This window comes from Podarcis liolepis, assembly GCF_965112155.1.
Source record: "Podarcis liolepis genome assembly, chromosome: 4".
NCBI classification, from domain to species: Eukaryota; Metazoa; Chordata; class Lepidosauria; order Squamata; family Lacertidae; genus Podarcis; species Podarcis liolepis.
In genome coordinates, this window is record NC_139558.1 from 39,133,896 (window position 1) to 39,146,342 (window position 12,447).

The window sequence follows — 12,447 nt, forward strand, 5'->3', positions numbered from 1 at the left end:
GACAGCAACAGTCCTTCCTGTTCTTAGTTGTATCTCATAGGGGAGATACATATTAATCAGTCTAAATCTTTAAATTAAATTTATAATTTGTGCTATGAAAAACAAATAGCATACAGTTGCCTCAGTGTTTGATTTTGCAGGAACAGAAGTATTACAGTTCATCTAGCAATGAAGGTTTTTCAGGTAGAAGAACAGTTACAATGCGTACAATCCAAATTATGTGTGCAGATATCAATGAAATAATATAGTTTCCTTGGCCCATTTTTTAATTGGCATGTGTAACTATGCTCCCTAGTTTGTTTGGGTGAGCCCAGGTTTAGTGTTAATCCAGGAGCAGTTCATATGGCTATTTAGGAGATGGATTTCATTGCAAAGTGACTTCTTCCCTTAATATTCATGTGGTAAAGCTGCTATGTGTATTATTATTATTATTATTATTATTATTATTATTACTACTACTACTACTACTATTTGCATTGCCTACTTGTCCTATGTGTTAAGGTGCCAACAATGTGAAAGTACAGTATCAAAATCATTTAAAACCTTTTGCAATAAAAGAATACAGTCATACCTCAGGTTGCGAACACTGCAGGTTGCGTGTTTTCAGGTTACGGACCATGCCAAACCTGGAAGTACTGGAACGGGGTACTTCCGGGTTTCGGCGCACGCACAGAGGCACAAAATGATGTCACACGCATGCGCCGAATTGCGTCAAGTGTATGCACAGACACAGCGCTGTGGGTTGCGAATGTGCCTCCCGCAGAGATCACGTTCGCAACCCGAGGTATGACTCTATGGTGTTTCCTAAAAATATATTCCAACACACGTTAAATGCCTTCATATGATAAAATCACAAGTACTGTGTCCTCTAAACTCAGAATGTTGGATCCAGCAACATACAAGCAACATTCCACCCCCCCCTCCAAAATGGCTCCAGTGGATTTCCTAACCTTTTGGAGTAGATTTTGAGAGGATGTTGCAGGGGAGAGGGAGGGGTTCGTCCCATTGTTCAAGTGAAATTCTTCTTTGTGAGTAGAATCCATAAGTTCTATCTGATAGTACTGAACCACTCATCAGAAACTAATTCAGTTTATACCACTCAGTATAACAAAATCTCTTAACACAGCTTACATAAAAACAACCACACCATGTAAAATTTCCTATAAACAGAATAAATAGAATAAAAATGAAACTACATAGCACTAATAAAGCTGAGCTGTGTACAAAACAGAACTGTACTTTATGAAGTTTTTCCAGAGTACTTTCAATGTGGATTTTTTTTTTTTAAAGTGACACAGCACTCCTCACGAATCCCTATGGGGGGTTGTGGCTAATGACCACATTCTAGTATGCCTGTGATGAATTCTGCTCATTATAAAAGTGCATACACAAAAACTACTATATATTACCAAAATATGAATTTAATGCAAGCAGAATGTATTTTACTGTCAGACTATCATAGAATTGTAGAGGGGGATTCTGAGTATCGACTAGTGCCTTAGACACAGTATTAAAATATGGTGGAAAAAATACGTACATATGCATAACAATGTACAAGACATAATTCATTTTGTTTAATCTGTATTACCAGAGGAAGAATATGAATCAAAAGGGGATATTACCATATGCCCATGGTATATTTTGTGTTGGCAGTCAACATCCATTACTTAATGTCATGTATATACATTTATATACATTGTATATACGTTGTATATACAATGTCCTGTATTTACTGTATGTAGGATGATATGTAGGTTAGTACTTTTGTTTCCAGCAGACAATAAGAACTATGACCACAAAAGAAACAATTTTACATTTTTTCATCCATGTCCCTAGCATTCAATTAAGCAGATTATTTTGGGGCAGGTAAAGAGAATGTATTTGAAAGCATTGATCTTGAAAGCAAAACAAAACTTGTTGAAGGGAATTTTGTTAAATGGTTAATGGTAATTCACTAGGTTTCATTAAATGTGTTTATAAGAAATCTGTTGCCTCTAAACTGTTTTTTGCATAACTCAAAATAAATACAGGTGTGTGTTCCCCCCCATATATAAGTTACAAGATTATGTGTTTTAAACTTTCCACTTCTTTGTAGGATAGACTATAAGACTGCTTGTCCTGATTAATGGTATGCATTGGTATTAGTTGAACTGATTGATGTCTTCAGGTAGACAACTTGTTTCCACTTTAGCTACAGAGGAGTAAGTGGAACAAGTGAAGCATAAGATCTGGCTGTTAAACATTTAGTTAGCCTAGCATTTACAATGCACTTAATGAACTACTTCTAGTGTTTTGAAAATTAAGACATTTTCTGTTTGTTCAGCATTCTCTGGATTTTCAACCAATACCAAATACGACCCATGTCAGATTAAAGCAGAAATAGCAAGTAGGCGTGACAGAGTGAGTAACCCTTTTCTAATACTTCATGCTGAAAATAATCAGTGTCACCTCTTCTTCACTCTATAAGCTTTCTTTGTGTTTTTGCATTTCAGCTTTGCCTTAGTGAAGTAATTCTAGTGGAAACCTTGACTCCAGCTCCCTGCAGCTACCCCAACTCTTTATTGTTTTTAAGGGTTATATGCTCTCTTAAAAAAAATGAAATCACAATCATCACACCACAAATTCTATCTAAATTTTGAAGATCATGTTTATTGAGAGATATGTTTGTTAGCTACCACTGTGAGTTACTTAATTGCAGCACATGTATATTAAAGTCGGATACCTTCATTGGTAGGGTAGGGAGTGGCAATGGCTCAGTGATAGAGTGCATGCTTTTGTGCAGAAGGAAATCCCTAGTTCGGTCTGAAACACTGGAGAGCTGTTGCCAGTCAGCAGTAGAATTGCTGAACTGAGCAATGGTCTGATTTGGTATGAGGCAGCTTTGCATACTACTTATTGAGTTGTAATACCCTAGGGCAGTGATGGGCAAACTTAACCCTCCAGCTGTTTTGGGACTACAATTCCCATCATCCCTGACCACTGGTCCTGTTAGCTAGGGATGATGGGAGTTGTAGTCCCAAAACAGCTGGAGGACCAAGTTTGGCCATCACTGCCCTAGGGGCATTGGGATGGAGCAAAATGGAAGATGTTCTGGCTGCCATTAACAATATGATATGCTCCCATATTGGGCTGAGTTGAGTTGAGTAATGGAGGTAGTATATTGTATCTGAGCTTATACTTTAGGCTGCACGTAACTCTTTACAGTAAGCAATAAAATATAGATTGAAACTGACATGATATATCATAGCTATTCCAAAGCAATGCTAAGCACTACAAACATGTTCCTAAATTGCAAGTTCTTTTCATTCACCTATATTGAGAGAATGGTTATCAAGTTTCCAAACACTCTAGATAATGAAATATATCTTTTTAAAGGGTGGATGCATTTGAGTTAGCTATTTTTTATGTGACCAGTCCTAAAAACAAAACTTAATCAGGGGTATTTGTTCTGTGTGTATACATAGAAAAAGTTAACTTTTTAAGAAGTCTTCCTGAGATCAGTTGGTGTTTTCCTAAGTTCTTTACTATTTATAGTGGTAAAATTATAGCAAAATAAACACATAGTTATAGACGTAGAAATTTCTTTAGCACAATGTAATAGACCATAACTTCTCCAATTATCTTGCCAATTCTGTTATATCAAAAAATAGTGACTTGCCCTGGCCCTCCCCATTTGCTTCATACTTGACAAGTTGTTTAATTGTTATTTGCTTTCCTACTTGGACCAAACATGGTATCACTGCAGCTTAGTAGCTAGGACTGTGCACTGGATTTAGCCATAACCTGAACCCCAAACCAAATTGGGCTGATTCAGAGGGATCAAGGCTTGACCTGAGTTGGGTCCAGACAGCCCTGGGTTGGGCTGCTTGGACGGTTTGTGACATCTGGTGGGAAGGCTGCAGACCCCATCAGGAATGCATTTGCAAAGCAGCACCTTGCAGGATTGAATTCTCCATTCACTCAGCTCATTCAATTGTCCTAGCTGCAGGCAGTCCTTTGCAAGTGCCTTTCCTGCAGGATTGAATTTTCCTACTCTGCGATTGAGAAGAGTGGGGAGAAGATGCAGCTTTTCCTACTCTCTCCCTCCCTTCTGAATGTATGTTATAATTAGGGATTAGAAAACCCTAATTAAACATTAGTACAAATGTCACAAATAAAGTTTAAATTTGACTTGGGAGCCACAGGAACAGAAAGCATGGAGCCATTATATTGCCTGCGTAACTTGGATGCACTGTTTCAGTGGCATTTGGTGAACGATTTTGTCCACAAATAAACTACTAAAGGAACTATTGAATCAAATACATGGAACATTTTTACAGCATGATTATGAATATAGTAAAGAACTGAAGACACAGAGACATAGATAAAACGACATGCATAGTTCTTGTCCTCAGTTACTTTTCTTTATGCTTGAACAACCTGGAATATTAGGTTGGTATGTCTGTAGCCCAATATGGCTGCCTTTCTAAAATCAATTCCTGGCTTAATAAGGTTGCAATCCTAACCCCACTTCCCTAGGAGTAAGCGCCATTGTATTCAGTAGGACTTACTGCTGAGTGGACCTGGTTAGGATTGTGCGGTAAGCTAGGATGTGCATGAGCTGTGTTCACTTGCTTTTCTCTTTGTGAAAGTGAAGAAGGAAACTAGGAAACTACAATTAGCCATTACTTCTGGACCAGAGGTTCTGATTAATGGTATCCCAATAAACTAGGATTTAGAAACCCACTTTAACCAGTGAAATGGAGAAAGTACCATGAAGGGAACAATTGCAGCAGTAGTAGTATGTTTCCAGTGCATACTATTCTCTTAACTTTTTTTTTGGTCTCCAGCTTTCTAGGTTGAAGCGGGAATTAACCCAGATGAAGCAAGAACTACAGTACAAAGAGAGAGGCGTAGAGACACTACAAGAGTGAGTTCAAATGAAGCAGGATGGGGTGTTTTTGCCCTAATTCTTGCTGGTGTAGATAGTAAAGTTATGAATGTTGTTCATAATAGTACTTTGTTGATGTTTGTGCTTACCAACAATTCTCCAAATAATTCTAACATTTCCTGTGAGAATGTTACAATGAACACACAGTGTTTAATTTGGGAAGCTCCTCCTCCTGAATTGTTCCCTGTAGGAACCCTCCCTTTACTTGACACTTGTACTCTCTGTTCTCTGGCCATTATCTAGAAGGCCAGTCCCACCTCCCCCCACCTTGAGCATTAAGATTGATTTCACTTTGTATATTACCAGAAATGGGTAACTTTTCTGCTACTTGTTTGTATGACAGGATTGACCGTAAGATGTCAAATGCCCATATGAATTACAAATTGGATGAAGCCCAAGCAATAATGAATGAGCTTCGAAGCATCAGGAAGGCTATTTGTATGGGTGAGAGAGAGAGGCAAGACTTGATGCAGGTAAGAAGCTGTCAGTTACTTAATAATGACATTTGTTGTCTTATACAAGACTGGGAATTTATACCAAGTCAGAACACTACTTCGTGCATACATAGTTGGTCAGTAATGTATTTTGTGGAAATGTGTTTCTCATTTTTATCATTTAAGGAGTTACCATGTTTTGAAATATGAAAGGTCTATAGTTTGTTCCATTTCCTTGTAACATAACGTAACGTAACGTAACGTAACGTAACGTAACGTAACGTAACGTAACGTAACGTAACGTAAGATTAATCACATCAGTGTTTCCTCTTCAACTGACTCCTGTTCTTCAGTGTTTGTATTGTACAGTGGTACCTCGGGTTAAGTACTTAATTCGTTCCGGAGGTCTGTTCTTAACCTGAAACCGTTCTTAACCTGAAGCACCACTTTAGCTAATGGGGCCTCCTGCTGCTGCCACTGGAGCACGATTTCTGTTCTCATCCTGAAGCAAAGTTCTTAACCCGAGGTACTATTTCTGGGTTAACAGAAGCATATGTAACCCAAGGTACCACTGTATATGGAAGTTAAATTGGGGGGTGGGGTGGGGGTAACAAACTAATGTTGAGATCACACATGCTTCTCACAGACAAGGTCCAGTTATAATGAAGCAAAAAACATCCAGGAGGAAAGGCTACAGGCTTTCAGGTGCCCAGGCTTTTAGTAGAATCCCAAAATGCACCATTGGCTTTTCTCAGCCCTATATTTTGCAACAATCGCACCTAGTATCACTTGACACAATGGGAAGTCATTTATTTATGTATCTATGTTCCATTAAAACACTCAAGGTTGCCTTCAGAGACAATTTAAATGGCCAGGGATGGGGTTATTTCCAGAAGAAGGAAATACTTACCTTAACACCCCCTTTTTAGTTGATGGTCTTGGATTAGATGAGCATGACTCATTTTTGTGTAGGCGTTGGAAAACTGATCTGATGGAAAATTTGTTGACAGTTGGTCCATATATAGGTAAAAGGACAGGAAAAGTTAGTCAGGCCTAAATAGGGTATGGTGACTAAAATGATGTTATTGATGTGGAAAAATATCATTTTTATAAGGAAACTTTAAAGAAGAATTCAAATTACTTGAGAATTTGTTTTTGTGGCCTGTCAGGAATCAAGTCCTCTATATACTCAAATTGTTAGTGTATGAGATTTTATTTTGAAAATATTATATTGTTATGGTAAAAAAAAGAGGAATAGCTAGAGAGTTGCAATAAATGGATGTAACTAAACTGAACTGTAAGTGATACTTTGCTAAATGTTGGGTTTATATTGTGTTGGGAGCCTTTCACTAGCTGCTTAGACTGGTTTTCCAGTGAAATCATTTTTGGGTTAACTCTCAGAATTGTTTAATGAATTATCCCTTCTGTTTGCTTGACAACAAATAGTTCTACTGAGGTATCTGTTCTACTGAGGTAACTCTCAGAATTGTTTATGAATTATCCCTTCTGTTTGCTTGACAACAAATAGTTCTACTGAGGTATAGTTCTACTGAGGTATCTGTTGAACACTACTGCCTGCCATTCTGATCTGCCCTCCTGGATGGCAGCTGCTTCAAGCTAAGATCTGAGTACACAGTCTTGAGGACTACTTAATACTAGCTATTATTTAAGTCTGTCTAGACTACATGCATTTTACAATGTTTTCCTGTTGCTATATGCATCACGTTAAACTTATATTTTTGTATAGATAAGCTCATTTAAAAAAAGCTTTCTATGCAAGTCCTGATTCCATTCTATATGGTGATCTTTCCTGTCGTAAACTAGTAACAGAAATCCATGGGCTATTAGTGACTTGTTTTAAAAAGGATGATTAAACTACAAATAGATTCTTTTATAAGATGCTTTCCTTAATGTTCTTTTTATAAGAGTCTGGCCAAGCTGACAGATGGATTCAGGAATAGCTGTTGTATTACAGAATCTCTGCAGGATCTTCATCATAATTCTAGCCCACTTAGTGACTCCAGTTTACCTCAACATTACTCTGATGCTTGTTCTCAAACTGATATCATTGGAGAGGTATGCAAATATTTTTATTTAAATATGTTTGCTCTGAAAAAGCAGTAACTTTGGTTGTACTGCATAGTGACAGTATTTAAATATAGTTTCCCAATTCAGTTCAAAAGAGGATTTAATCAAAACACACAATGCATATAATTGCATTATGGGCTTTTTACCTTTTATTGAAGCAAAAGAATGGGGTTGAATAATGTAATATAATATAATATAATAACGTAGCACTGTTCTAAACTATACTGTTGATTTCCACTTTATAGGTTAGTGAGACTGTTTAGCAAATCCAACTAAATTGAAGAAATCTCTTAACATATTGCATTTCATTAAGGCATTAAACTAGAATCTATTTTTCTGGTTGAGATTTGCATTAGCTATTTAAACCTTGCATACATTTTTTCACTCTACATAGCATATGTAATTTCTACCATTTTTCTGTGTTTGTTCCAAAGTATATTTTCTGTCTATTATTTTTTCTTTGTTGCAGGAATGGGCAACTATCTCCAGCATGGTATGTATAATGGCTGAATTGCTTGATTTAAGAAGCAATCATATTATGTAAGAATTAAATTCCTTTTGTGCTCATAGAATTTTGAATCAATCACAGAAACAATCTTTACTTGAGAAAGCTCTAGAGCCTCAAACAAAGAAGTTAAATATGAAGTCTAACAGTTGCCTGTGTAGTCATTAATTTAATTGAAATTACTGAGAATGGGGCATTGAGAACCTATGTACATTGGCATAGGTTTGCACTCTGAGTTTTGATATTATAAAGAAAATGTCATTCTGTAGCAAACTATGTATTTTTTCTAAAAGTTTATATGGTATTTTAAACATAGTTTAGCATGAATTCAGTGTCCTAGATTAGATATAGTAAATAACTATAGCCATTTATACTTGGGATCCAAGATACTGTATCATGAACAAAATGATAATAGCTTCAAAATAGTTTTGGACTAGATTTGGGACAGAAGTGGCTGGTACAGTGAGTCAGTGCTGTTTTGCTTATCGGTGCAGGGTGACAATGTTAAGGTTGGGTGCCATGCAAGAGTGTTGAATTGGTTCCATTGGTGCTGCTGTGCAGCCCTGACTTTGCCACTGCCCTGCCCTGCTCTGTCCCAGTAAGCACTCCTGGTTAGGTGATGATGTTGAAGTTACATTTCTCCTCACAGTGTTACTATTTTCTAATGCAATGCTAATTTTGTCATTTTTCTTGCCTTTCAAAAGTTTGGATTTGATGACAAAAGACGTGCTGACAAAATAAAATTGAGCTGGCAATATGAAGAGGCCAGAAAGAAGTAAGTATGCATAACCTGCAATGTTGGTCACCAGTGCTAACCAGCTGGAGCTCAATTCTGAAATGAATCAGTGGTCTGGCTCTCACAGGAAACTAAACTATGGTTTTTTAAACCATGGCTTAACGTTAAGTCGCTGGGTTACATTCACACATCTGTAATTATTAAGTTTGGTTAAAGGTTGCTCATTAACCTATGTTTGTTAGCTTATAAACCTCGTTATAAACCTCATTTAGTTCAAAGGTCACTTAACATGACTGATTTCCAACACCACTTATAGTTGCCAGGTGATTTAGTTGACCTCTAGGTCTGATCATGTCAGCTAGATAAGAGGGAGCATCTAGAGTGGGGCAGGTTTTCAAAAGGGGCTTGAATATTATCATTAGTAGTTTCATACCCATTGAATATAGATGTAAGTCACATCTAAAAGTTTGTGCCTGCAACTTTGTGCCTAAGTATAAGAATAGTTGTTTAATGAAATGTTAGTGTTAGTGTTTCCCATCAAGGATTGGCAAATCGGAGAAGCACTGCGTGTTTTTTAATGATTTAACACAGTAGACTAACACAGGACAAAAGGAATTGTCTTGACATCACCTGTTGCTGAAATAGACGTGGAGCCAGTTAGTTGCTTGGGCAGGAGATCACAGGAAACACCATGTAAAAGTGGGAAACACCTCTAAAAATTGGACCGAGATCATTTATTGTAGGCATGCAATAAAATAATAATTGGAATTAGTACATAAATCTCTCCTTTTCAGAAAAGCTGTAGCTTTTTGTATCAAATATATAGTAATTGTATTTAAAACCATGTTTAGGTAAGAACTCAGAGCACATTTGCTTCTACCAGTTATCTCTGTGGTCACATTCTTCATTTATCATGCATTCCTTCCCCTTAGCTTGCTGGCATTTCTGTACGGCTTTTGTCTCCACAAAATATTTCTGTGTTCAACCTCACTTTGCTAATGAAACATCTATTGCAGCTACACAGTGTGGGTGTAGGAATGTGCTGCGTTTGGTTTAAATCTACAAGCTACTAAATTAACATGTTGCAGTACATTAAAAATACTTTCGTCAGGCTCCTGTTTGTCCAAAGTGATGAGAAAGCAAAGTATATGTGTCACCATTGGAGCTGAGAAAATTCTTCCACAAAATAGAAATTTGTGTGTGTGTGCTTTTTCATTAGAGACCATGCTAAGAATTCATGCAGTATTTATTGTCCTTTACTGTAAGCAATGTCAAGGAATCTAAAATAATAGACTTAATTATTTAGTATACCAAGGATAAAGTTTTTTTTCAGTAGTAGATAGTAAGCTGAGTAATACCAGTGTGTGTTTTCTTAGGTGTTCTGTCCCATGGTCATTTTAGTAGTTCTAAACAAATGCATTTATTTATTACAGCAAATATTATTAATTTGAATGAAGTCCTGATGTACTTAACTGAGGTGGTAGTCTTGAAACTAAATTTTACTGTTTTTTGTTTTGAGTTCAAAATTGTGTTACATTTCATTTTCCGTTTTGGGATGTAGTTAGTCTTCAGACAACTTTCCTGATGGAAAATGTCACTCAGGATAATAGAAATTCAATTTTGGTGTTTTTCCTCTTTTTTCCCCTGCACCATGATAGTACAAATTCATGTTCGCAAGTCTTTTTTGTGGGATACGTAACAAATATTTTTGTGGATGATAGATGCAAACATTTCCCCTGATTTTACATTTCTTTCTGTCAAAATAATAACATTTTTTCAGAAGATTCCAAAGTAAGAATATTTTTATGAACACATACGGTATTAAAAGACAAAGAGCCTACTGCAAAGAAGTGGAATTTGCAGTAATGCATACTTTTGAAGCTGCTTTGGAAGGATTGATATAGATGATCCTCCAGTAGTAAAGTTATGAGAGTGCTTTTTAACCAGGAGCACATAATGCATGCAAGTATATGGAACAGTATTCTTCAAAGTTATCCTGGGTTTTCCAGAAGCTTATGATAGCAGATGATACATGTGTGGTGTATATTTTAAGGACTTTCATAACTATACTGTAGAGATTTTCCTTGCTTTTTCTTCTTCTGTAAGTTAGTAATTTCTTGGTGGTCCTTTGTAATGAAGGGTTTTCAGTATCCAGCAACAGTTGGCTCTGCATGATCATGAGTCTTGGCCAGGGATGGTAGAAGCGGACAGAGACCATCTTCAGCTCATCAAAGAGAAAGAAGCTCTCCTACAAGAACTGCAGGTCATAAGCCAGCAGCAGAGGTCCCCGGAAGACATGGATCGTTTAGAGGAGGAAAAGAGGAGGTTGGAGGATGAAATTCAGCAGGCTCGGGCCACTTCTTCTCATGGTGCAGCCGAAAGGTTTAAAGATTTAATTATTTTGTTAGATGCTATGGGGTATATAACAGACACATTGGAATAGTAATGAAGTTAGGAGGCTATACTAAAATAGTGGATACTTGTACTTCTTAACAAATCCTACTTAGCTCTTATTTGCTATGCCATATTTTCCTAAGTCTCCAGAGCTGGTTTAACTAACTGACATAGTACCAGTCTAATTCAACTATGCAGGGATGTGGTTGGTGCTGTGGGTTAAACCACAGACCCTAGGACTTGCCTATCAGAAGGTCGGCGGTTCGAATCCCCGTGACGGGGTGAGCTCTCATTGCTCGGTCCCTGCTCCTGTCAACCTAGCAGTTTGAAAGCACGTCATAGTGCAAGTAGATAAATAGGTACCGCTCCAGCGGGAAGGTAAACAGCGTGTCTGTGTGCTGCTCTGGTTTGCCAGAAGCGGCTTAGTCATGCTGGCCACATGACCCGGAAGCTGTCTGCGGACAAACGCCGGCTCCCTCGGCCTATAGAGCGAGATGAGCGCGCAACTCCAGAGTCTGTCACGACTGGACCTAATGGCCAGGGGTCCCTTTACCTTTAATTCAACTATAGAGGTAAATACTACGTGAGTAATACCAGTTGCAGTTATTGTTTGCTTGCCTGCTAGTATTTTATCTGTCAAGCTAATATTTTATCTGTCATTAAATAGAACTTGGCTTTTTTATTTTTACTGTCATTGCAAAGTAAAAATACTAGTTTATTCTATTACAGGATACTGTTACAAGAAAAGAAGAACTGTCTGCTTATGCAGTTGGAAGAAGCAACTCGTTTAACATCCTATTTATGCTCGCAGTTGAAGAGGTTAGTTCTTCAGAGAAATTGATTCTTGTGTTTATGGCAAATCATGACAGTTGGCTTTCCAAAAAAGTAAAATTGACCTAGATATAGTCTCATAGTCTCATACTATAAATGAGACTGAACAGGTTACCTTTACCTTTAGCTATATACTGCTAGCATATTGCTTCATGGCCATTTCAGTAGATTAGGAATATTATTTTATTTTTAACTCCAAAAATGCAGAAAGCACTCTTAAGTTTCAAAATACAGATTGACATAGTAATGATACAAACTTGGTAGGCTGTTGGCCAATTTTCTAAATCTTGAGGGTTAGCTGTATTATTTGATTAGAAGACGACGATGACTGATGATTATATGTAACTGATTAATATTTCTCCTCTGCCAACTAATTAAATCAAAAGCAATAATATTTTTTTCCTATTGTAAGCATTTATTAAGAAATACAGGCATTCAATTTTGGACCAGACTTTACTTAGTTACAGACTTTGAAACTTAAAAAAGACTGACTTTCTTGTGGGAAATTGATGACAGATATTGGAAGAAC

The 12,447-nt window shown here is 37.1% G+C and overlaps 1 protein-coding gene across 4 annotated transcripts in view; it reads left to right on the plus strand.

Moving 5' to 3' along the window:
- The window catches only part of WWC3 (WWC family member 3), a 59,771-nt gene that overhangs the window by 21,600 nt on the left and 25,724 nt on the right, over positions 1-12,447 (plus strand). For all 4 annotated transcript variants that reach the window (XM_083501824.1, XM_083501826.1, XM_083501823.1 and 1 more), the window contains exons 4-11: positions 2,324-2,400; positions 4,830-4,909; positions 5,274-5,403; positions 7,291-7,440; positions 7,922-7,945; positions 8,662-8,732; positions 10,833-11,075; positions 11,817-11,906. In XM_083501824.1, the coding sequence (XP_083357950.1) occupies positions 2,324-2,400; positions 4,830-4,909; positions 5,274-5,403; positions 7,291-7,440; positions 7,922-7,945; positions 8,662-8,732; positions 10,833-11,075; positions 11,817-11,906 (865 nt within the window). The remainder of the gene's footprint in view (positions 1-2,323; positions 2,401-4,829; positions 4,910-5,273; positions 5,404-7,290; positions 7,441-7,921; positions 7,946-8,661; positions 8,733-10,832; positions 11,076-11,816; positions 11,907-12,447) is intronic.